General features: G+C 58.4%; 1 protein-coding gene across 3 annotated transcripts in view; it reads right to left on the bottom strand.

Annotated features, from left to right (window-relative positions):
* The window catches only part of DLG3 (discs large MAGUK scaffold protein 3), a gene marked incomplete at both ends in the record, with an annotated part of 51,362 nt that overhangs the window by 9,758 nt on the left and 20,427 nt on the right, over window positions 1-21,177 (bottom strand). For 2 of the 3 annotated variants that reach the window (XM_080352440.1, XM_080352441.1), the window contains 10 exons: window positions 204-380; window positions 4,080-4,194; window positions 9,560-9,662; window positions 10,455-10,611; window positions 14,759-14,918; window positions 15,071-15,215; window positions 15,517-15,653; window positions 16,016-16,185; window positions 16,634-16,758; window positions 19,790-19,840. In XM_080352440.1, the coding sequence (XP_080208566.1) occupies window positions 204-380; window positions 4,080-4,194; window positions 9,560-9,662; window positions 10,455-10,611; window positions 14,759-14,918; window positions 15,071-15,215; window positions 15,517-15,653; window positions 16,016-16,185; window positions 16,634-16,758; window positions 19,790-19,840 (1,340 nt within the window). Of the gene's footprint in view, window positions 1-203; window positions 381-4,079; window positions 4,195-9,559; window positions 9,663-10,454; window positions 10,612-14,758; window positions 14,919-15,070; window positions 15,216-15,516; window positions 15,654-16,015; window positions 16,186-16,633; window positions 16,759-19,789; window positions 19,841-21,177 lie in introns of those variants that run through there. The other variant, XM_080352442.1, reaches the window with a different exon arrangement.

Here is a 21,177-nt window from a genome sequence, read left to right as displayed (position 1 = left end):
CATCACCCCAGGGAGACCTGCACGCAGCCCCAGCTTGCAACCGGGGTGCCCTCCACGTGGCACAGCCACAGAGAGCCAGGTGAGCTGGGACCACAAGGAAATCCCACCCTGAATAGACCCCACCTTGAGGGCTGCAGGGCTCACAGAGCCTGGGGAGCTCCAGGAGGCTCCACACGTGACAGCTGCTGCTGATGGACACTCACCTCTTCTTGCTGGGGATGACTCCGATCTGCTCGCTCTCGCCGTGGGGTGTGACAAGCCTGGCTTGCCACCACTCATCATCAGAGGCATTGATGACGTGCAGGATGTCCCCGTAGGAGAAGCTGAGCCCCTGGCTGGGCAAGCAACTGTCCCGGGTCCGGTCATAGTCAAACAGGGCTCTGTGGAGAGGCAGAGAACGGAGTGATGCCATTCCTGAGCACGGCCAAGCAGTGAGGGCAGCAGCGCTCCTGGGACACTTCCACCTTCATACCTTAAAGGATTAAAACCCCAAATTTTTGGAAGTCTCCTGCTGAGGCAAGGGGCGTCATGCAGCCACCAGCACACCCCTGAAGCGTGCAACGCAGGAATAACAGCGCTGGACCAAAACAACTTGCTCTTGACCTTTGCTGCAAGGGGCAGACGAACCACAGAGGTATCAAAGGCGGCTGTGGTTAGTGAGCAAAGCTCATGCAGCCCCAAGAAAGCAGCAGCGCACAGGACACCAGTCCTCCCCAGAGCTGCAGGGCCAAGGAGTGGGATGGGAACATCAAACCCTGGGGCTGGTGGAGGGCTGCACAGGCAGAGACTGCGGGGTGCTTTGAGCGTGCACTTTGTTTACATATAGGGTACATTAGTCCAGAGCCTGTGAATCAGGAATGTATCTGAGGGTATATATATCTGCTTCTACAACTGAGCCCTTCCATCATCCTAAATACTTCCCCTGAAAACAGTTTGTTTAGTTTAAAATTACCTTCAATATTAAACTAACCAACTACAGAACAGTGCAGTTTTTTGTCTGTTTGTTTTTTAATAACTAGAGGAGCATTAATACCCTTCCTGTGCACACTTTATCACACACAGCACTGCAGCCTGTACCCACAAGTTGCTCTCAGTGACTTCACGTGCAACTCCTTCTAATAATGTCAAACCTCAAGCCCTGTCTGCTTTGATGTATCCACTTTGCAACAAACCCAACCAAGGGAACAGTCACTAAAAGCAGCACTGCTGGCAGCACAACCCCTACGCTCACTCCTGGGACATCAGCCCCACTCACCCCCAAGCCCGACACAATCTCGGGCACTGCAAACACTGGCTGGCTGCTGGTTTAATCCTGGCACTAACGAGCCTTCCTCTACCAGGAGAGACACCCTCTGTCCTGCTCCTTACCCCTTTCTGCTGTGAGGACTCCTGAGGGGGCCTGAAAGCACAGGGTGCAAATGGGAGGGCTGAGGGACCATGCAGCAGGTCCCCAGGGAGCAGCAGAGAGCTTGGAGGGCACTTCTTCAGCCAGATCCCTGCTCCAGTGCTACCAGGGCAGTGCTGGGTGATGAAACCTTTGGGGTCAAGAGAGCTAGTCTTGAATGGGGAGCAGGAGAAGGGCTGCCCTACGGCTCAGAGAAAGCTCTTTGGGACAAAACCTGATGCAGCCCTGTGCATCCAGGTACATCCAGCCAGCGGATTGCTCCCCCTTTCCCAGCTTGCTCAGGGCTGGGGCAGCTCTCGTGCTCGGTCCCTCTGCTCCCCAGCACGCTGGAGCTGACAGCAAAGCACCGTAGGGCCCTGAGGCTGGCGGTAAGCAATCCTCAGCAAGTAACCCTCGCAGGCAGCTCCTGGCCAAAAGATAAGGCTGCGTGTGGCCGGCAGGCCCCTGCTGTCAGGAGCAAAGCACGAGCCAAGGCCCCAGGGAACTGGTCAGGCTGGTTCCTGAACCAAGATGGGCTGCGGGGCACCCTGCCCACACCTCGCACCCTGCCTGGTGCTGGCCCCGTGGCTCCTGCCTCCTCCCACAGCAGCCACTGGCATCCCAGGGCCGGCACGGCAAGGTCTGGGCAAGGGCTGGACACCTGCAAAGCAGCGGCACGAGGCACTGGCTTCCCCAAGGCACAATGCTTCTAGAGAACAGCCTCTGGTCATGTTGGCACCCAGGACCTGGCGTGTCTGAGTGCTCCCTGGGGCACACAGGGGCCTGGTGGCAGCGTGATGGCTCCGCTCTCCAGCTTGCATCACACTGCAGGAGCAGGCAGGAGAGCAGATGGTTTGGCTGGAGGGCAGGGGAGTGGTGCCAGGGACTCGACACGGCCTCCTCTCAGTGCCTGGGCACAACGCCTGCGTGACCCCCATCCCCGCCCGGCACAGCCCCAGCGGACTTTGCCCTGCGGCAGCGCGAGCGGCAGGCGGGCAGCCGCAAACCTGCCTCATCCCTGCCTGCGCTGTGCAGCTGCAGCCCCAAAACACATGGTGAGCAACGGCACCCGCAACTTGGCTCTGGCAGGCACTTGGGGTGCCCGGCTCCGGCCCCGTCAGCAGCACACGGGGTGCAACGCAGCCTCACTGGGCTGACTCAAGCAGTTGGGTAGCGAGTCCTGTAATTGGTGCCCTGTCCGCAGCGCAGCAGCAGCTCAGCTGGTTTCGGGTAAACTGTGCTCGAAACTACCCCGCCCAGAAGGGCTGGGGCAGCCCAGGCACCCGGCAGCTCTTGCAAGTGCGTTTGCAGGTGCACGGCTGCCAGAGCTGGGGAAGGCCGGGAAGGGCCATGCAGGGGGAAGCTCTCCCCTGGGATCACCCTCTCAGCAAGGCACAGCCTAGCTCCTGTCTGAAGCCACCTGGGTTTATGTGAGGGGACACAGTACTGTGGAGGCAACTGAAGCCGTGTGAAGGGATGCAGCAAGAGATGCAAGAAGCTACAAGCAGCCCAAAGGCAGTGGGGAGCCCTCTGGCTCGCAGGCATGCCCTGAGATGTGCAGCACCTATCCAGGCAGGGAACAGGAGACTCACAGGCTCAATTCAAGCTGGACCCAGCCTAAACCCTGCTCCACCCATGAGCGTGTCCATAGGACAGCAATGGCCAGACCAGCAATGTTTTTCAACATGGGGCCCAACTTGTTGCACACCCCCACCATGAAGCCCAAAGATGCTACATCAAACAAGATGCCTGCTAAGCCTCACAGGAGGGCATGAACTGCAGGAACCCAGAGCTGCAGCTGTCTCCTCCTGCCAGGCCAGGCTTGCAATGGGTCCAGCAGCAGCCTGAAGGCCTCTGCATGGAGTAACCATGCAGTGGGAAATGTAGGCTGAGGCTGGTGCAGCCTCGGCCCTTGTCACCCTTCCCACAGGGAAGGAGAAGCATCCCCTGCTCCTGCCAGCCCCCACCTGCAACATGCTGTGCAAGGTGAGGATTTACAGGATTATTTTAATTACCAAGTTAAAATCACTCATTAGCTGTCAGCTCCCTAGCGCTGTGGCACGCAGGAGGTGGCAGGAGGCAGGCAGTGAGCAGGGGCTGCCCTGGCAGTGCAGAACTTGCAGCAGCTAGCGCTGCATGGCTACTTAACCCCTGCCTGCCCTGTGCCTGGCTCCAGACCAAAAGCACATTGAGGGCTCAGAGCAATAATCTTCCTAAGAGCTCATCTCCCCTCCAGCTAGATCCTGTTGCAGGAACGGCGGGAGGAGACGGGAAGAAGCCTGTTAGCAGGGAGCGGTTCGAGGAGAGTGCCCTGAACGCTGCCCTGAGCTGTCTGGGGCAGAAGCAGCACTAGACGACCAGTGCTCCCCAGTGGATCAGCTTGGCCAGCAGCCTCCCAGGGCTCTGTAGAAGACACCACTACTTTCCAAAGCGGAGCAGCCCTCAGAACAGACACTTGAGTGCAGAGCACCCTGTCTTGACAAAGCAGTGCTCTCCCTGCTGCAGCTTCTGGGCTTCATAATACATCTATCACTCTCGCTTCCCCAGCCTCCAAAACAACCATCCACAGAGGTGTCCACAGAGGTGCCATATGGCCCAGGCTGAACCGTCCCACCCTGCGATCCTGCCCTGTGGGGATACACCCGTCGCACTCGCCTCCAGCTGCCTAAGCAGGTGAGGGGGTGCTGAGCCTTACCGGACATAGAGAGATCTCTTCTCACTTGTTCGGAGCGAGCCAGAGCCGGAGCTCATGCTGCTGTTCATCATCTGCTCCCTCAGGTCGTGGATCTTTGACTCGAAGCGGCTGTACTCTGTGGGGAGACAGGCGGTCAGTGCAGGAGCTGCCCCCAGGTCACTGCCCCGCACCGAGCACAGAGAAAAGCAGTGACAGCCTGTCCGTCAGGCATCTTGCCTGTGAGCCCATCCGTCCACACACAAGCCGAACAGGCTACAGCACCCTGTGGGAGTCCAGGCAGGGCATCTGGAGTAGACAGGGCACCGGCTGCTCCCAAACCCACATCAAACCCCGGCTCGGGCAGCTCAGGCAAAGGCTGCAGAGACCCTGAGACCTCCACCGCTACTGAGCTGCAGCTCAGCAAGGGAACAGCTGGGAAGGGCTCAGCGAGCCGCTGACCTACAGAGCAGTTCAGAACTGCAGGGAAAGAGCCCCTCCAGGAGACCCTCGCCCACCGGCTAGAGCTGCAAAGCACAACTGCAGCCATCAGGGTATCCTCCCTTCTGACTGGTCTGCCAGCAGCAGAGCCCCTCAGTCCAGCAGGCATGGGGAAGGGGGAGGCAAAGCATGGCCCCCCCACAGAAGGGGAGCAGGGAGAAGGAATTCACCTTTCACTCCTACATCCCGGCAGCAGAGACCCACAGGAGGAGCCGGGAGACCCTCCAGAAGCCGCCGGCAGCTCCCTGCCGGGTGGCTGGATGGGAGCAGCCACCACCCCGGCTCCTGCCGCGTGCCAGCCCAACCTTCAGCTGGGTGTAAAGGTCGGGCCGGCCAGCGGAGGGTGGAGGCACGGGCCCTGCTTACTCAGGGCCAACCGGGGAGGTTTGCCAGGCAGCGAGCAATGGCGGCACCGTGGCACCAGGGAAGCTGCCGACATCACCACAGCCCACCCTGGCAGTTCTCACCCTTGATTTCATCCCCCGGGTACCCCCTGCAGTTATATCCCCACATCCCAGTGAGAAACTCATCTCTGCTGTACAACTTGCCTGGAAAGCCTTCTCCACAACCCAGTGGTTTTACATGTGGTTTGGGTATATTTTTGTGTGTGTGAACTAGAGCACAGCAGCTCGGCAGCAGAGCCACGTGCTCGCTGCACACAGAGCCCCAGCAGCGCAGGGGACCACGCGGGCAGCTGCCTGGCCTGCGGAGCTGCATCTCGCAGGGGTGGTGGGAACAGCACACTAAGAAATGCGCTGTGGGCTGCGTTTGAGAGCCAGACGCTCATCGCGCACGACTCTTGGTGCAGACACACACGGGGCTGGGGTTATGCAGCTGCAGCCTGGCTTTTCCCGACTCTCCAGCCCTCCCCGCAGCTGGACTCTCTCAGGCATCCCCAGCTGCCAAGGCTGCATTTTTACTTAAAGACTGGAAGAAGAAAAAAGGGTGATACACACAAAAAGCACCAAGCGGCACATAGAAACTCCACATGAAGCCCTATCCCCTGCCACGGACATCAAGAAGTGCCACATGCTGGGTGAGGTCAGCTGCTTAATACAGAGGTTTATCAGGCTCCCAACTACCCCAACAGCCAAGGGGCACCCACTCCTGCGCCTGCCTTCCTGCCAGCAGAGGGAAACTCGGGAGCAGTCAGGCATGGCCAAGGCTTATTTTATAAGAAAATCAGATTTTGACACCAAAGCAGCACTTTTGCATCCTCCAGCCTGCACCAGGGCTTTATGGAGCTCCTGGCAGAGGGAGGTGAGCCTCATTCCCCTCCATACCGCTCTCCCCACACCAGAGTAGACCACAGCATTTGTGGCACAGCTGATTCTGCCCCAGGATACCCATGAGCTCTTGCATCCCAGAGGAGCCTCCGTTGGAAGTGGGTACAGCTGCTCCATAAACCCTCTTCAGTATGGAAGAGCTATTTCCCCCTGAAAAACTGCTCAGCTGGGTGCTACAAACCTCATCCCCAGCCAATCATCCCAAACCCCGCTGCGGGCACAAGGAAGGACCACTGCTTCCCAGCATGTGGGCTTGCATCCCTCCTGTGACACTCTCCTCCACAAGAAGCCTGGTGTGGAGGATGCACTGCCCAGGACTGGGCAGGCAGCGAAGAGCAAAAGCAGGTTTAGCTGCCACTGGGATCAGGGCGGGGATGTCAGGAGGTCAACCTTTGGGTGCCATCACCCTGCCAGCAACCATGTTCTCTACATGCAACCCAAGGGCAGAGCTCTCACACGCCCCCACTTCAGCCAGGGCACTCCATTGATGGGACTTTCCAAATTTCACTGGAGCAGCCATGCTGCTTGCAGGAGCTGGGAAAAGCCCACTGACATGACAAGAAACAAAAGCCAGGCTGGATGCAGGAAACTGAAGAAGGACACAGGGGCTGGAGAGCAAATGCAATCCTGTCCTAGGGTCTCCCAGGGAGACACCAAACCATGCTTGCTCCAGCTGCAGGAGGGCACAGGGCAGAGGAGCAGCCAGCCCCAAAAGCAAACCTGCCTCCTCCCTCCCAGCACAGGGGAGGCAAGGTAACCCTGGGAAGGAGCACAGGATGCTCCCAGCTGTCACCAGCCCCTCCTTATCTGCGCACTGGAGCAGCCTCTGAGACAATCACTGGCAGGTAAGCCCCAGCAAACAGCTCTCTTGCCTTCGCTCCCTGGCTCACAGCCACCTTGCCTCTGCATCCTGGAAGATCTCCCGTGCAGTCGGAACTCGCCTGAGAAACTTGCCCACAGCACGGTGTGGAGGTGAACCACAACCGATCCCCACCTCTCTGGCATTCCACGGGACCCAGGTGCTGGACGTGTTCAGGCCACGCTTATCAAAACTGAAAAATATGCAACAGGTGACCCAGCACCTCTTGCCCTGAGTGCCACTGCGGCGCTGCGCTGCGTGCCAGGAGGGGCAGGACGTTTGCTGTTCCCACTTAGCAACTCAATAAAAAACACCACTCCACCCTTTTGCCGCTCTTCCCTTCCCAGGTGTGGGTGCCCCTGGAGCTGGGCCTGATCCTGCACCACGGGGTGAGCTCACCACCAGGAGCCCTGGCACACGCTGGTGTGCTGCAACTGTAAATACACCCAGTAGACCCAACAAGACAGATGGTCTGCAGTCAATTTCTGAGCACCAGGAGCCAGTGCAAGGCGAGAAGGCGCTGGCAGAGAGGAGAACTACACTATATCAGAAAGCAACCCTCGAGCATGCACAAAGCCTCGTGTGTGTGTCCTGCGCTCTCTGACATGCAAACCTGCCTGCCCAGTGCCAGGCTGGCTCCATCAGATCATTGGCAGAGCCCAGAAATGCTCAGCCATGGGCTCCAGCACAGACACCTGTAAAAACTATCCCCAGCTCCTTCCTTCCCCTCAAGCCCAGCACTTTATCACCCTGATCCCACACACCTTCCAGGTGTGGGGTTAAAATACAGACACCGCCCTGCACAGGGCACACATGCCACAGGTCCAGGTAAGCAAAGGGGAGTACAGCATGGGGAAAGCCTGGAGCCTTTGAAAGGTCATCGTGCAGCCCTGGCACTTCCCTTTGAGTGGCCAGCTCAGAAAAATGCTATCACACATGTTTTTGTATTTTCAGGTTAGGAATATCAAGGCTTTGTTGCATGGGGCGTAAGGAGGGGAAACTGACAAGCCCAAGTGCTGGTGATAGTAACAAAGGTCAGAGGGAGAAGTGCTCAAAGAGAAGGACTCATCCAGCACCACATAGGCAAGCCCTACCTGTGTTCATGTACGAGAGACAGGAGCCATCCTCTGCCCTCTGCTAGCAAGGGAGAACTTCCCAAAGCCCCTTTCCACCAGTGCCTCCTTTAGGCATCCTACGATCCAGCTCTCCTGCTACTTCCACAGCCATGATGCACATAAAAAAGGCAAACGTTTGGGAGCACACATCCCCTCAAGGGGACCCAGCCTCACCTGCATCTGAGGCTCATGCCAGGGAGACCTCTCTCCTTGGCTGCCAGGCCTTCAAGCCTTTGGAGTGCTGAGGTCAACTCCCAAGATACAACAGGCTGTGTTTCACAGCAGCAGTGCTGCCTCCCGGGACAGCTGCAGCCCGTGTGCTGGTGCTGCTGCCTGCATGTGCCATCGTGGACCCAGAAAGCCATTGGCTGCAAAGCAATGACATTTCAGTCTCGGTCTAGAGGGATTTCAAAACGTTTTGCCCTGTTTGACATGTAGGAAGCACTCTTTGTTGGTGTGTTTGCCAAATCTCAAGTGGCAAAGGGAGCCAGAAATACAAGAACATTAAGTGCTTCCTGGAAAGAAAGAAAAAAAAAAAAGCCAAAACAAACAAACCCCACACCCTGAGCACAGCCTGGAGTGGCACTAATGGCTCTGTGTCCCAGTGGCCTCTGCTATGGGAAAGAGGAGAAACACTGGGGACAGGGACCCGCAGGGTGACACCAAGAAGGCAAAGGGCAGCTGAGCGATGGCATGCTGGCCTCGGCAGAGAGGACCAGAGCTGCTGAGGGGACAAACTAGCATGGCCCAGGAGAGACACCTTCACCAGGGGACGTGACCTGCTGCATCCCAGCACTGTGCAGCTCGGAACATGGCAACGGCGCCGCAGCAGCCGCGGGAGCGGCTCCCGGCCCCTCGCCCTTTCAGCCCTGGGTGACGCTTCAGCCCCGCCAGCGGGGAAGGGTCTCGGTCAGCAGCCGACAGCTCCGTCCTCGCCGCGGCCAGACACTGGCTGCGCCACGCAGGACTCGGCCAGCCCACGCGGGACCACCGGTCCCGACACCCCTGCCGAGGGCATTAAAGGCCAGCCCTAGCGAAAGGCAGTCGCCGGGGCAGGCGGGATGCTCGGAGTCGGGGATGAGCCTCCGCCCAGCAGCGAGGCGCCGGTTCCAGCCCTGCCGGCCCGGTGGCCGCAGGGGGACTCCCGGAGCCCACCGCGCGGACGGGGGGAGGGAGCCGCCCCCCCAGGACGAGGGGCAGCCGTACCACTCATGAAGCTGGCCGGAGCACTCCCTCGGTCCTAGGCCACACAGCACGGCCCACGGAACCCCACGGAGCGGGACCTCGCGGCGACGCCCTCCGGTAAACAGACAGCCTCCCCCGCCCCGCCTCCAACCGGAGACGACCCCTTCGCGGCGAGGCCCCGAGCCGGCCCAGGCCCGAAGAGGGCGGCCCAGGCCGTGTCGCCGGGCCAGCCGCAGAGCCGGGGAGGCGCGGGTGAGGTCGGCGGAGTCCCGCTCACCTGTACACCGGTGGGGGGCGGCGGCGCCCCCGGCAGCAGCCCCGGAGCCGCCCGGCCCGCACACAAAGCCGCGCAGGCACCGCCGGCGGGACGCCACCGCCCCGCCCCCCCGCCACGCAGACCAATCGGAGCCCACACATCCCCCCGAGCCCCGCCCCGCGCCAATCGGCGCCTCGCAGGCCGCCCCCCGCCCCGGCCTCCCGATCGCGCGCCAGCAGACGCCCCGCCCTCCATCTGCATGCAACGCCCCGCCCCCCGTTCCCCGTTCCCGGTGCCAGTACCTTCGGGCCGGTACTGCGCGATGATGGTCACCGTCTGCCCCGCCCGCTTCAGCGCCGCCGCCGCCTGTTCGTGAGTAGCATTGCGGAGGTTCACGCCATTCACCTGCCGGGACAGAGCGGCTCCGCTGGACCGGACCGACCGGGGCTCGCACCGACCTGTACCGGTGCCCGCGGTACCACACTCTCAAGTGCCTCGTCACCCAGCCCCTGTGCCCCCGGTACCATCTCTAGTACTGGCATCTCTGGTACCTGCACCCAGCTGGCCTGCGCACCAGGGGTGCCCTACACCGGTTGCCGGGCAAGGAGCTGGGCAGCCCCTGCTCTGCTGCGGGTCAGATCCCAGGCAGGCTGCTGCTCCATTTATAGAATCGTTTCGGTTGGAAGAGACCCTCAGCATCATCGAGTGCAACCATAATCTAACTCTAGCACTAACCCATGTCCCTAAGAACCTTGTCTAAATGCCTTTTAAACCCCTCCATGGATGGTGACTCCACCACTACCCTGGGCAGCCTGTTCCAGTGCCTGACAACCCTTTCCATGAAGAATTTTTTCCTAATATCCAATCTAAGCCACCCCTGGCACAACTTGAGGCCATTTCCTCTTGTCCTATTACTTACTTGGGAGAAGAGACTAACACACTCCATGCTACAATCTCCTTTCAGGTAGTTGCAGACAGTGATAAGGTCTCCCCTCAGCCTCCTGTTCTCCAGGCTAAACAGTCCCAGTTCCCTCAAGCCACTCCTCATAAGGTGCACCCAGCAGCCATGTCCACACCAGCACTGGGGATGGACCCTGCCGAACCGTGTCTCAGGTGGCAGGGAGCAGGTGACCTGCAAGAACCTGCCTGGGGCTGTGGGAGGCTCTGGAGGGGCAGTGGGCAGCCCCACCAACTCACCGAGAGGATGCGGTCTCCTCTCCGCAGCTCCCCGCTCAGGTCGGCAGGGCCTCCGGCCAGGATGAAGGACACGAAAATCCCCTCGCCATCTTCCCCCCCAACGATGTTGAAGCCCAGGCCGGTGGAGCCTTTGTGTAGGATGATTTTCCGGGGCTCCCTGGAAGGACAGACAGGGGATAGGGAGACATCAAGCAGCGAAGGTGGTGATGGGGTTGGTCGTGACTGGGCTTCCTGGCACACTGGTGGGGCTGGAGTCACCCTGAGCATGACCTGATGTGACTCAGCCCTTGGTACCAAAGAGGCTGATAAACCAGGAGAGGTGCAGGCAGTCGCACAAGTGACATGAGACAGAGAACAGACAGAAACAGAGCATTTGCCATGAAATCACACATAGAAACACTGGACTGTGAGGTGGCATCGGATTCTGTGAGCCTGGACACGGAGGACAGCACAGCCATGCTGAGAGAGGGGGATGAAGCCCCTCTGCACCCGTGCAGCATGGCAAGCGTGCCTGCAACCCCACACCACAGGCCCTGCGCGGCTCAACAGAAGCCCTACATTTTTTGGTGATGACTTAATTCTTTTGCAGCTCAAACAATAGGCAGGCAAAGGCAGAAAGACTGCCTGGCATTGCAAAAATCCTGCGTCAGTTTTCATCTGGGAAGGAAAACCAAGTCTGATGGGAACAAGGGCAGCTCTCAGCTCAAGCACTGGATTAAAATAAGAAGGAATAAATGACGCCAGACAATTAGCACAAGCTGGTGGTGATTGTCAGCCAACACAACACTGGGGACCATCAGCATGTCCACTGTGGTGATCGGCTGGATCCTGGCACTCCAGGGTGTACCACAAGGTCTGAGGATCTGCCAGTGAGCTCAGCAATCTGATCAGCCCCTGTGCCTGCCGGGGAGCAGAGGGAGATCTCCGGGACACGGTAGGAGAGATACTGGGGCACCAGGCACAGCACTGCCTGAGGGCATGTGCGGTGGACCCTAAAATGCCAGCAATACAAAGGGGACCCTGGGGCACTTGGGGGGTTGGCCCAGCCTGTGACAGCCAGGAAGGAGTGGGGCTCAGGCAGCATGAGCAGAGCAGGGACCCAAGGGAATCAAGTTTTGCTGAGCAGCCAGCATGAAGCCCTGTAGCCTGGCAGCATGCTCTCAGGACAGTCTTGCAAGAAAATATATTTTTCAGCCCCCGGGGCAGGCTAGAGCATCCCTGCCATCACCTGGGCAGATGGGGGAAGGTTTTGATGCTTTCACGGATGCAGGCAGCAGGATGTAAATCCAGAGACACCTGACAGCACCCCAGGAAAAATTTCCCACCATCCTTCCCCATGGGGGAGTTCTTATGGGCTGAATGTCACTCAGCTTCAGGCAAACACCTTATAAGGAGCAATACGAGCAGGAGACAGACAGACAGAAGTGCAAGAATGCCTTGGTGGGCTTCTGGCCTGCTCAGACCCCAGTTTCAGCACAGCCTGACGCTCCTGGCTCTTCCCCAGCTCCTGTCCTTGTCCCCGCGCCTCCCCCCGGGCACAGCAGCATTGTGGTCCCCTACCTCTGGTCACACTTGCTCCTGTGGTCTGGCCGCTGCTTGGGAGGGGACAGGGATGGCTGTCCCCTGTAGGACATGGATGACGAGACATTGACGGTGAACATTGTGGTGTGGCAGGCTCTGTTGGCAGTGCCAGCTGGGAGGTGCAAGGGGCAGCAATATTCTGAATGCTCCCTGCCACGGCTGCCCAGCTCTGCCTGTGTCTGCCTCTTGCCGGCTGCAGGGCCGGCTACTTATGGAAGCGCTGAAAGGACGCAGCCTTCGCTCTGCTAGACCCTACAGACTTAACTCCTTCCTGCCCCTGCAAGCACACACAGCACAGTCCCAACTGGGGGGAGCACCCAAGCGAGGGTAAATTCCCAGCCTGGCTCCCAGTGTCTGCATCTCCACACACACTGTGCACCATCACAGCCCCTTGCCTTCAAAAGCAGAGGTACAGCAGAGTTGTAACTCCAGCTACACATTTCTGATGGGGCAGAGGTAGAATCTACTTTGTGACCTCCAGTAAATACCTGCTTCATCCTTATAGCCTCTGGATGAGTTCAAGATCTGAGCTAAGTGGGGTTCAGGACTTGGCTGGACAGTAGCATAGGGCTGGGATGGCCTGAGACCAGGAAGACACCAGGGAAAGACCATGGAAATGGCACTGGGGTCAAAAGAGGCTCAACCCCAAGTCCTCAGGATGCCACCAGTGCTTGGCTCAGGGGCAGCTGTGAGGGGGCAGAGATGGCTGCAGCCATCAGTCCCTCTGCAGCATAACTACACGTGGGGCTAGACCTCTCCCAGGGAAAGAAACAAGTCAGATTTTTGGGTCTGCAAACTCTGCCTCCAACCAGCTGATGAACTTGCTCTCCCCCTTGGGTTTCACTGCTGCCCAAGCAGTGCAGGAACCACCACCCCAACTTGGCCTGGTGGGAAGCATCCCCAGCAACCACGAGGACCAGATGGTTTGGTGGAAGGTAGAGAGACACTCCAGGAACCAAGGAGAGGAAATAAAGCCCCAGACAGGTACATCTCAGGTCTCAGTCATGACATGCACTCTCCACTTCCATCCTCATCCCAGGAGACAGGACATGGATCTTGCAGGCAGATTCCATGCTGGATGTTGCAGCGTTAACAGTGGGACCTCAGCCCAGAGCGACTGCTGGGATCCTGTGGGGCTGTACTGGGTCTGGGTTGCAGTGGCGGAGCTCACTGGAAGACAGATGCTCAGGTCCTGGGTGCTGCAGGACACAAGGGTCACTGGAGCCACGTCCACATCTGCAGCAGCACTTGTGCCCATGGGAAGGGAAGAGGCTTGATACTGGATCCAGGCCAGGACCTCTGCTTCTCCCAGGGAATGGCTGGCAGGAGACTCCTGGGAGACAGCTGCTTCTTCAGGGGAGTCACTGCCTTTTCCCACACCAGTAAGATGCATTTGGACTACGCTGGTCCCAGTGCACAATCCTGCTGATGCACGAGTCCACAGATTCATGGCGATGAAGCCACTGGAGGGGGTCAGTGATGCACGTATCCTGGGATGGATAAGGCAGGTGTTGAGCCTGCTGCAGACTGCCAGTCTGGTGGGGAGCAGGGGATTGTGGCTGGGGACAGTGACACAGCCGGTGTCAGCCTTTCTGCAGCGGGGCCCTCCGCAAGGCAGCACCATCCTCTAGCGGCCACCGGCACGTGCTGCACCAGAGCCAACGCCAAGCCACCGCTGAGCCACTGCCGAGACATCACTGTGCTGGGCCGGGCTGCTCCACTTTCTGGTCCGAAAATAAGGAAGTTGGCACATGTAGGAGGGGACACCCTGGTGGGACTGGGGTCCCTGGTGAGAGACAGATGGTGCATTTTCCGAGCGCTGGGACTCAGTCCATTCTGTGGTGCAATGTAATGGCAGAAAGCACTGCTCCTGCCTGCAGTATCATCCCCATCTGCCCTGACAGCACAAGAGTTGCTACACCCGGTGAGGATGCAGCACTGGGAGCAGGCTGGAGAACCCACATATTTGGTGCCAAGACCAGGCGGGAGAGACGGGGCGCAGACTGCCAGAGGCCAGTGCCACACGGGTCACAGCGCACAGAGGAACCTGGTCCTGGCCGAGCACCAAGGAGGAATAAATTCCTGTGACTAAGGTTAATGCAGCTGCTCTCTGGGAGGACAGCGGGACTGACACTGCATAGCAACTCAAGGTGTCCCGCTCTGGCATCTGCCAGCATCCCACAGAATGGGACAACTCCAGGCAAGACTACGGCATCTTCCATTGCAAATGCAACTCTGAAACCAGCCTGCAACCTCACTCCTAAGTGCAGAGCCATCCCTAAGCCTAACCTGCCAGTCCCAAGAATACAGCCTGAGCCCTACAGCCCTGGCTCTGGGGATACCAAGCACAAGCTCCACTCTGCAGCCTGGGAGCCTGTGGTGCTGCCAGCTCTGGATGGCACCATAAGGGCAGGGAACACCTTGTATTCCAGGTATTGTAAAACAAGTAAGAGAACGAAGCTAACTGCAGTTGTGTAAGGCTTGGGAAGCAGGAACGAGGAAGCAGGGGATGCAGCAAGCCAGGGAGCAACACAGCAGGGCTGGTCTCAGGAAGGGTGAGCATGGAGCTCACTGCAGGGGCCCCAAGATTTGCACCAGGTACCCACAAACAGGCTTCTGGCCAAGGCTCTGCACTTGCAGTGGGGATGAGGTCAAGCAGCTACAGAGGGAAAGAGAAGAAAGGAAAGGAGCAGGGATTAGGGATGCTCATGCCCAGTACTTACCTGGTGAAGTCATCATCCCCAATCATGTGCCGAGGGATGGGTGAGTACCGTGATGGAGTCACCTGGGGAGGGATGGGGTAGGCAGGCTTGCTCTCAACGCTGCCAAGGTAGCCCAGACTGGAGTTATGGCTTATGTGGTTGTCAGCCAAGGCTGAGAAGGCTGCAGGGGAGGAGAAGAGCATCAGGAGCAGAAATGCATCCGCAACGTGGATGTGGCGACCAGCCCAGTGTTGCCCACCACCCCAGCATGCTCTGTGCCCTCCAGCCCTGCGGTGCCTGGGCTGCCGCGCCAGCGGCTGGTGGCGTACGTACTGCTGGCATAGTCGGGGGGCGCGTACATGTCGTTGAGGTGGATGTTGCCAGGCTTGGCCACTTTCAGGTACACCATGTCGGAGGTGTTCTTCAGGGCGGCCACCGCCTCCTCGTGCCGCACGTCCTGCAGGTTGGTGTTATTCACCTACCAGAGGGAAGGGGCTGGGTGAGGGGGCTGCAGGCAGGAGGGCAAGGGACAGTGCAGCAAGTGGGAGTGGAGCCCTTTCCTGCCGGGTCGGTGCTGCAGGAACTCCAGAGACAAAGCCCATCTCCATGGGTTTGCTCAGTGCTGCAACTGCCCCTCCCACAGCACTGTCCCAGTGGGGACCCCAGGGAATGGGTGCGGGGCTGCCGGTGGGAGGGGTGATGCGGTTCAGGATTGGCACCGCAACACAGCAGAGCTTGCCCGGTTTCACCTCTTGGCCGGCTGTGGGCACGGGGCTTACCGCGAGCAGCCGGTCCCCAATCTGCAGGCGCCCGTCCTTCTGGGCAGCGCCTCCCTCGATGATCTTGGTGATGTAGATGCTGTTATCCCCAGGGATGTGTTGGTTCCCGATGCCCCCTGCGATGCTGAACCCCAAGCCTAAGGGGGAGTGAGAGGGCAGGTGAGGGACAGACACACGGACAGACCCTTGGTCTGGCACCACGGCCCCTCTGCCTCACTGGGCTTCCCACTCTGTCCCAAACCCAGCAGGCAATGGGCCACTCCGCTGCTGCATGGAGACAGCCCAGCCACCGTGGGTCTATCCCACACCCTGTGCCCCACAGCATCCCATGCTGCTGGGTCACCCTGCAGCATCCTGCACCATGGCGGTGCCACCTTGCATCCCACACTCCCCCTGATGCTGCCTTGCACCCCGTGGCTTCCCACACCGAGGGGACACCCCCCACCAACCCGTGGGGCAGCAGGACACCTCAGTCTTGCGAGCAGAGTGAGAGGTTCACCTTTGGGACCCTTCATCAGGTTGACCTCCATGATGGTCTCTGGCGGGGGCTGCCGGCGGCGCACCACGAGCCGCACCACAGGGCCCGCTTCCTTCAGGGCCTCCACGGCTTTGCTGTGCACCACCTCAGAGACGTCCACGTCGTTCACCCGCAGCACGCAGTCGTTCACCCTGCAGGCACAGGGTGGCCCTGAGCTCCCTGGGGAACCACCAGCCTGTGCCACCCTCCTCTGGACATCTCTGCTGCCCTCCTCCAGCCACACAGACCCTTGTGCGAAGGAGAGCTGCTCAAGCTGGCCAGATCCTGCCCTGGTGGTGTAAGAGTGGGGTCTACCCCGAAGGGACCCTCATGGAGATGGGAGATGAGGGGAAAGGCTGGATCATGCTGCAGGGGTAAGGATGGGAGATAGAGCCTGGGGCAGGGAGGGGAGGAGGGGTGGCTGCAGATGGGAGGCTGGTGGCAGGGGACCACAGGCACTGAGGGGACCTGGCTGTGGGGAAGGGGCCGGGGAGGCTAGGGATCATGGCAAGGGAGGAGGGCAGGAGCTGCCTAGAGGGTCCCTGGGGAGATCCCAGGTGGCATCCTGACGGGGTTGCTCTCCTCGCCCAGTACACTCACCCCAGACGGCCGTCCATAGCTGCCGCTCCTCCGGGGATGATTTTGGTGATGAAGATACCTGGGTCATCTGGAATGTGGGGGTTGTCGATTCCTCCTGCTATGCTGAAGCCAAGGCCGGAGTTACCCTGCAGGAAATCAAACACCACGTCTTTCCCCCACAGGCAACCGCTTGCTGCTGGCTCTCCTGAAGCGGTTCCCCCCCGCCGCGGCTGCCTGGGGTGCAGGAGCCCTTACAGCATCTGTCTCGCCCCAGGGTGCCCGGCTCAGGGGGCAGAGGGATGCACGGCCGGAGGGGAGGCTGGCGCTCATCAGCTGAGGCGCTGGGCGCAGCAGCGCAGAGCACCGAACAGATGGAGCAGGAGAGAGGGAGCCGCCGAGGACCTCCCTCACCGCCGCGTCTCCGCTGAGAGACTCTGAGGCAGGCAGTGAAGCTGGGGGAAGAGGGGGTGGTCCTTGGCGGAGAAAACCTCCCCTTGCTGGCTGCTCCCCAGGAGGAGACACCAATGCTGCAGCCCACACGGAGCAGCAGGGCTTGTGCCAGTCACCAGCATCCCACCCCTGCCCCTCTGCACCCCGGAATGTAGCTCCAGCACAGAGCCGACCCGGTGACCAGGAGTGCCGATGCCAAAATTTTCAAGATTGGGTGGAGGGGGCTGTCAGGATGGAGCAGGGTCTCCAGTTCTGCTTCCTTTTCCTCCTTCGCTTGAGCTTCACCCTGCTGAAGCCTGCCCAGGGTAAATGCAGGAATGTGCCATGTCTCCAACCCCAACCTGGCAGCATCTCAGGACCAGTGGCCATGGCCCCTGCGCTGCATCTCCCACTTACAGGATACCCATTAGCGACACACTCCCAGGCGCTGCTTCCAGCTCTGTGCTTGATGCAAGTGGACAATTCCTGCTTTTTCTGCTCTGCCTTGAAAATCAGATGGCTCCTCGCCTTGTTTTCTCATGCGGAAGAGCTGACACTTAGTCACATCCTATTGTGCCCGCCTCTCTCATACACAAACGGGCTCAGACCAAGCACTCTCCCGTCTGCCCACGGCCCCCGTGCTCAGCATTGGGTGATGGGGACCAGTTCCCTGCGGGGGGACCTGTGGCCAGGACAGCTACACTGGAGCTCAGGCTGCTTGGGATCATCCAGCACCAGCATCTGGCTGGGGCTCCTGCTTTTCCTCAGCAATTTAGGCTCAGCGTCAGCTCTTGCGGCAAAGCAGAGGTCTCTGCTCTGACTTTATGCCACTCATGACGTAGTACATGGCACCTCCTGGAGCCGCCAATGCCTCTCACTACACAGTGTTTCCAGATGCTCTCCTGCTGGCTGGGATTTGACTAGGAGGCACTCAATGGTGAAAGGTCTAAAGCCGCTGTCCTTCCTCTAAGCTGGATTCTGGTTACCTTATGCCCAGCTCAAAAAAGCTGCTGTCACCGAATACCCAGCCTGGCCACAGAAAGGCAGGTGAGACTGTACAAAATGGCCTCCAGCCATTCATTGTGGCTGTCTACAGAAAGGTGCGCTTCAATGCTAGCCACAAAACCTGGAAATGGTCCGTGAGGTGTTTTTTTTAATTTTTATAAACCCTAAAATGGAGTTCAAGGGCTTTCTTAGCTGGCATTGGGGTTGATGGAGACACGAGGTCAGCTCCTGCTGCAGACATGTGTGGTGGGTACATCCAAAGCCATGTCCCTCTGCAGATGGTGTTTCCTTAGTGATTGCCCCCAAAATGCTGTTGCATTTGCCCTTGTCTTTACAACACGGACAAGCATTAATAGCAGTGACAGAGCAGCAGTTTTGGGTACACTGAGGTAATCTCTGGGAGCCAAAAACACCCCAGCAAGGGGACAGCCTCACCTGCAGGCACCCAGGTGCTTCTCCTGCAGTAAGACAGGGCTGTTGGATCCCAGCAGGACCCTGGCTGTGGTCCATGCTGGCCCAGGCTACTAAGCACTGAAATTCCCTCATGGTTTCTCACTGCTGGAGAGGGAATTGTTGCCTGTGGCTTTGAAATGGGGGCAGTAATGAGTGCTGCCCCTCTATGTCACCCTGCCAGCTCCCCTCCCTGCTCCTGCTGTGGGCTGAGGACAGAGGATACTCTGAACAATCCCCCAAAACAAAGCTTTTGCCTCTAAATTGGGCCCATAGCAAGAAATGCTCAGCCCAAAAAGGAAGCATCCCCTGGGCTGGTTTCGTCAGGCATGCCGGGGAAGCGGTGGGTGAGGCAGCAGCCCCAGATAACCTTCCGTCCACCCACCTCTGTGATGCAGAGCCAAGGGGAGGAGGGAGATGACTAAAAGCAGAGAGGAACAGAATAACGAGTGATGTGTCTTCCCCTGTGATGGTGGCCACACAGCAAGGCCGAGCCAGCCGGCACGGCAGCGAGGAGGAGGAGGCAAGGTGTGCCATGTGCACAGCCTCCCGCCCCGGCCATGCCCACTCAGCAAGGCTGTGCCCACCTCTCCGAGCAAACCTTGGACCAGCTTTTCCCACTCCCTCTCCATCCCTCCATCCCTGGGCACCAAGGGAAAGCCCTCCCTGCTCTGTGCTGGCTTGCCCCTGGATAAGCCCCATCTGCAGGGGGAGCTGACTTTAGCCACAGCCGATACGGTACACGCCATCAGCTCTGCGTTGCCAACAGACAAAAAAAGCCTTGAGCAGAAACTTCCCCCGTTGTGATCCGCTTTACTAGAAAACCTGTCCTTGCCACTTAGCATCCCTGTGCTGTGCACTCCGGAGTGACGGGGACTCCGGTGGGGAGGCATCGGTCCCCTGTGCAAGGCTGGGGGGTGGGGTGCACGTGCACGAGCGGAGCTCCCTGCATCTCCATTTTCCGGCAAAGACGGTGACAAAGAGCCTCACCCCTCCCAGCTCCGCGCTGGCGGGTTTGTGGGGGCGAGGGTGTGAACGAGGGAGGCAAGGGAGACGCCTTCCCCCTCCCTTCTGGAAAGGTCTGTGGCGGGGGGGGCAAGCTCACCTCTCCCCACGCCATGGGGGCTGTTCAGGGAAGGCAAGCATGACACCTCTCCAAAAGCCACCAGAGAGATCAGGGAGCAGAGACCAACCTATCCCCATCATCTGGCACAGGGATGGGGGCTGCACCAGTGGGAGGGTGAGTGGGAAGAGGCAGCAAAAGCTGTCGGCAAGTGAGTAAAGAGCACTTACCCTTTCCAAGACGATCTCCTCGTATTTGAACATCCCATCGCTGCCGTTCACCTGGGGAGAGGGAGACAGCACGTTACAGCTCTGTGCCCATCTCAGGGGGATTTGCTTTTCTCCTCTGATAGCTGGATGTCAAGAATCCAACCTAAAAGCTCTGCCGTCACCGCTGAAAAAAACCTTAAATGCAATTGCTCAAGCCTGCCCTGGAATTAAACCGTGTGCTGCTTTTCTTTCTGGGCATGAGCCAAAGCCCACTGACTTTAATGCACTTCAGCGCAAAGCCTTTATTCTCCCAGCTTATTTCTCCAGCCATGAAAAGGAACACAACCAAAGGCACAAAAAGAAATAACGCCTTTGTTACGCAGCGTGTAATTAACCTCAGGAATTCACTGCTGCAGGAAGGAAAGAAAGGGGGTCGGTCCATTTAAAGGAAAAAAAAATGTCTGTACATAATAACATAATAAACACCTTTAGCTGCTTATATCTTTAAAATCTTTTAGTAGCATGACTGTGTTAACAGAGAATTCAGAATAATTTCTTCTACCGAATTAGCTGGGTGCAAAGGAAACAAGGTGCAAGTGTGGGGCACAGTAAGAGGGGAAAACATTGTGATGCCCTTATATAAAAAACGGGTGTAGCTGGTCTCAATGGTGTACACCGCACTGAGCCACACGCTTAAAAATCTTCCATACCCAGAGTGTCAAAGCAGGGTTCTGGGAAAAGTAATGGCTAGAAACAAAAGGGATGCAGGGATGTAGGCTCTAAAATAAGAAATGGTAAATGTACAGGTCAAAAACTTCCATTTTACCCAAAAATGCACAGGAAAATAAGGCAGCAGTTTCACTCCAGGTCATCAGGATCAGGCCATAAACATCTGTCGACGTCTAAAATTTAGCAAGATTTGCAAAGCAATTGGCTATTGGAACATCCAGAGCTATTACACTCAACAGCAACAGTTTTGGAGGGGACTGGACTCAACCTCACAAATTGAGTCACTCCAGACAAGAAGGGACGGGGTGTGGGCAAGTCCCCATGGCATAGCAGAGATGGTGGGACCTGGGGCTCAGCTTCAAAGTGTCTCTCCATCATCCAGCCCTGCCTCTGCCTGTGGCCCCTGGACAACACGCAGGGTTCCTCATGTGGATTTTACACCCATCATTAATTTACAGTTTGTAGATTGTATAGAGCCACTTTTTGTATGTTCTCTGTACCCCAAACCAGAGCTGCCATGGCTTTGTTTGGTCCCCTTCTCTGGCGCCAGTACACCAGTTGTGCTCTGCTTGCCCAGGTCCCTGCTATCCACCCCACCATCCTCCAGAACCCCACAGTGCTGGGTCGTTAGATGGAGAGGACACCAAACATCATTTATGCTAAAGCCATCATCTGACACC

This window comes from Nesoenas mayeri (assembly GCF_963082525.1).
Source record: "Nesoenas mayeri genome assembly, chromosome: 13".
In the NCBI taxonomy this organism is placed as follows: Eukaryota; Metazoa; Chordata; class Aves; order Columbiformes; family Columbidae; genus Nesoenas; species Nesoenas mayeri.
This window is presented reverse-complemented; position numbering and strand designations above follow the sequence as displayed.